The sequence below is a fragment of the Cyprinodon tularosa genome, unplaced genomic scaffold (assembly GCF_016077235.1).
Source record: "Cyprinodon tularosa strain WSP-4 unplaced genomic scaffold, ASM1607723v1 ctg1014, whole genome shotgun sequence".
Classification (NCBI taxonomy): domain Eukaryota; kingdom Metazoa; phylum Chordata; class Actinopteri; order Cyprinodontiformes; family Cyprinodontidae; genus Cyprinodon; species Cyprinodon tularosa.
The window spans coordinates 161,299-165,284 of NW_024037799.1; the positions used below are offsets into that span (position 1 = coordinate 161,299).

Below are 3,986 nucleotides of genomic sequence, written 5' to 3' on the forward strand. Positions count from 1 at the left end.
CAAAACAGAGTTACAACAACTTTAAGCTTTATTATATCTGCCTGGTTAACTTAAGCTTTGACATGACCCTTTCCAGTAGGTTTTGACTGGATGATATAATAAGCCAACATCAGCTTTAGTCTGCATTTGAGAAAGTTTTCACTGAATTATAGAGCATTCAGGTGCCATGCCCAAAGATTATGCTTTGCTGGTTGTTTCTTGTCATTTTGTTACTTTGGTCATGCAGCTGTAAAAGAAAAACGCAACATTACCTGTAAAAGAAATTCAGAAAAAAAACAAAAACAAAACAGGAATACTAGACTAGCTTAAAATTAACTCAGGATAGTGGTAAAGATGAAGCAAAAAAACAAGAAAGCAGAGTGACCTTTAAGAAGGCAGTAGTAAGAGTTGTGTCGATTACCCTCGTATCACTGCCTTGATACACCACTTTTTAAAAATGTCCTGACCTGGCATTCTAGAACGGTGGGTCTGATTAGTTTAGATATTCACTACACCCCAAAACCTGCACTTACAGTAACCTATGATTCAGAATCTAGAAGTAAGGTAGAAATAAAGGCACACAGCATTGTATCCTAGTCTTATGTTATTCTTTTATTTGGAGCTTAAAGATTATTGAGGTCAAAGATGCAAGTTCATCTGATTGCATTTTCATAGTTGTATGAGTAAAAATGGTGCTACATATTTATTAAATTTTTTTGCACAAGAGGCCTTAATTTGAAAGTAAGCTGAAAGGAAATTGGGATAAGAGGGGGGTTGAAAACATGCGGCAAATGTCAACAAGCCGGGACTCGAACAGGAACAGCCACATCAAGGACTAAAGGCTGCATAAATGGGTCGCGCTCTACTGATGTTAGTTTTCCATTACGTTCTACTATGATAGCATTTATTATTTAAAATGGGATAATTATGGTTAGAGATGTCATTTTCAAGCTGCTGCACCAAATAAAGTAGTGCTTCAAATTGTAAGGTGTAAAAAAAGGAGAAATAAGAGAACATTTAAAGACAGCAGACTGAAGCTGGTGGCATGTCAAATAGCCTGACATTTCATAACTGACACCTGTCTATAAAATCTTTTAAAGTATGAGTCTTAGTTGTTACTTTAGTGTTGTAAGTGTTATAGGCATATTCTAATCGTCTTTAACCAGCTCCTCATATCTTTTTTGAGGATGTAATTTAGTTTAAAGCTCACTCAAAAACCATCTTGTAAAAAGATTGTCTTTGGGTCGTTTATTAATATCTTGTAAGTACATTTGAATGCATACACATTTCCAATTAAATTACAAGAAAAAATATATCTTCTTCCTGTTAAAAGGGAGTTTTCTGTTTTCTTTCACTACAAACATGCTTGGTGTGATAGATTGCTTTTGAGTAACTGAGTCGACGCAATCAGCTGGTTTTCCTTACAGTAGATAGAAAACTTTGAATCCAATCTGACTGTATGATCTGGCTTAAATTGTCTCTGTAAAGTGCCATGTGTAGTGAATTGGCACTATATAAATAAACAGAATTTAATTGAATTGACTTTTTTTTTTTATTAAAATGAAATACTTTTTGATAAAACCGCTAAATCTTCTATGACTGGTATCTGTATCAAACTATATTAAAACTATTAGCTGGTTCTTTTATATTTGCGGCTCTGGAGCCAAAAGTGTTGCAGACCTCTGATCTAGAAACATTTTTAAATTATACAATTTACAGTGCATATGAATTTAAAAATAACCAGCAGGTCGATTTTGTAATTTCATTAAAAACTGCCTCCCCACAGAGAGGCCAGGATGGTTGCACAGAGGGCAGTAGTGGAGGTCATCTTGGTCATTGGTGCACTGTTGAGATTGAGGGTGTTGCAAAAGTCTGCAGCACAACAGGTTACATCGTAGGTATAATCAATGCCCAGCAGAGTGCCATTGGTAGTTGAATTACAGCCTGAAGCATCCAGTGCACAGCCCAGCTTGATAATATTGAAGGAGGAAATGGCAAAAGCTGTGAGAGAAATTGAACAATTAGATTTGATGTTTGAAAGTTTCCTTTTCTCCTCTTAAATTTCAGTTTTTGCCTTGATATAAAACAGAGTAGCTTTTACTCTGTGAGATTTTTTGAAAGCAGCTTACCAGTTGATGCAGTGTAACAGTCGGTCACATTGGCTGAGCATATATCGTTACTCTGGATCATGCAGGTGTGCCCCAAAGCAAAGGAGCACCCGTTGCAGGTCAAGGACTCCACTGAAAAAGACAGAAAAAAGTGTAAGACTTATCAGAAACAACTATGACTAATAAGCAACTTTTTTCTTGCTTAAGCAAACTAATAAAAAATTATTTGTTTGCACACATTGTCTTACAGTGCCTGACTATAGAAGATTTCATTTCTAGTATGAAATATATGTTTTCTTACAGAAATTATCATTGCTTACAAGTCACTTTATTTTGAATACTTATTTTGTTGAAACAAGAGGTAGCAAAATAAAGCAAAACATTGCAAGTAAGAATGTATAACTTGGTAATGAAGCCTCTCTTGAACAATGTTCAATTTCAAATAAAATGCAATAAACTTTTTTCCTAACAAAGGCCAGATCAAAAGAAGCAAAAATAAATCATGTTCTACTTTGACCTTTCTTCTGTTGGATAAATGCAATTATACTCACCAAAAACAAAGGATGCAGCAACTGCAACAATAGAAAAAAGAACCTTCCCCATCTCAGTTGTTTAATTTAATTTCCAGTATTAGCTAAGAAAAAAAATTCTTTCCTTCAAAACCTTTCAGGTGCACTAAAGTAAGCTGCGAGAACCTAACACTGATGCTTATTTATGAGGACAGAATGTTATTTTACAGAAAGAAAAGGGAGGGAACGAGGTATAAAAGGAAAATTTAATTATGAACCTTTGGGTTTATCTTTAAGGAATGTTGGGGGGGGTTCAGTGCAGATAACGTGTAATATTGAAACAGAAATATTTGCAAACTATCTGTGAAAGTTACAAAATAATTTTAAAATGGTCCAATGCATGTCTCTACACATACAGTGGTATATCTACTTCTTAAATTACCATTTAGTATTGTTCCTGATGGAAAAGAATAAAGCTTGAAGTTATCACCTATGTGACCTTTGGTTTAACATTAAAATCCATCATAACCATGAGATGTGGTTAAATCAAAGATTTTAATCTTATTGTAGACAACTGGGCTATTTTGATGTCTTCTAAAGGGGTAAATAGAAAACTTTTTGAGAGAGCATTAACATCTATAAGAACAATTTTTTTTTCTTGACACTGTAGTTGATCAGCTAAATCTAAAAGGCCCAGGTGCTTGACAACTGCTTATCCTATCCAGAGATTCTGCATATACCTAAAGATTCGATATATAAAAAAGAAGCTTTCAATACGACATTACCAACCAATAATCCTTTTCTCAAATACCCACTGAATTCTTTCTAAAACAGCAAGTTAATTCACACTCAACCCGACACTTGCAAAAATGTTACCTTCTTTTGCTTGAAATTCGCCAGGGAAGCAAAAACAATTCACACTGAAGGCAAATTCTCCTGGCTGACAAAATGCTCCCACATCATGGAGTCCGCTGGTTTTTGGTTTCACCTTATCATGGTGGATATGGATATAAAAAGTGACTGATGGTGCTACTTTTTGTTGTTTTAACTTCAGCAGGAGATTGGAGGAGCCTGCCAGGGAATCAGTGCACCCTCGCTTAGGAGGACAAAAGAGGAGCCAAGTGAGAGATCAGAGGAGCCAGATCTAGTCCCCGACTGGATTTTGCAATGCCAATGTAAACAAAAGATCATATTTTTTAACCAAAGCACATTCAGTATGAATACACCTTTGCTGTAATACATGAGCAGGTCGACATGATAAATATTACAGGATGGAATAAAAATGAAAAAGATAACAGAATCTTTTAGGAGGAGAAGAGAGTTTCTGGTGCCTGATATGGGCTCCGCATGACTGTGTCTCATTTAAACTGTTTTCCTATATTGACTACAG

General features: G+C 35.3%; 1 protein-coding gene across 1 annotated transcript; it reads right to left on the reverse strand.

The window, feature by feature from the left end:
* Positions 1 to 1,568: 1,568 nt before the first annotated feature.
* Positions 1,569 to 2,748, reverse strand: LOC119778860 (prostate stem cell antigen-like). Its single transcript, XM_038278275.1, has 3 exons — positions 2,639 to 2,748; positions 2,109 to 2,219; positions 1,569 to 1,980 (listed from the first exon to the last, which is right to left on the reverse strand). Exons 1-3 carry the CDS (start codon positions 2,688 to 2,690, stop codon positions 1,745 to 1,747), a joined length of 399 nt encoding a protein of 132 aa, XP_038134203.1. The 5' UTR covers positions 2,691 to 2,748; the 3' UTR covers positions 1,569 to 1,744.
* Positions 2,749 to 3,986: the final 1,238 nt, after the last annotated feature.

Bases quoted from the DNA above. Each gene is read 5' to 3' on its own strand.
- LOC119778860 (XM_038278275.1), bottom strand. From the start codon at position 2,690: ATGGGGAAGGTTCTTTTTTCTATTGTTGCAGTTGCTGCATCCTTTGTT. The intron at 2,220-2,638 runs GTGAGTATAATT...TGTCTTTTTCAG, and splicing joins TGCTGCATCCTTTGTTTTTG to TGGAGTCCTTGACCTGCAAC. The intron at 1,981-2,108 runs GTAAGCTGCTTT...TTTCTCTCACAG, and splicing joins CTGTTACACTGCATCAACTG to CTTTTGCCATTTCCTCCTTC.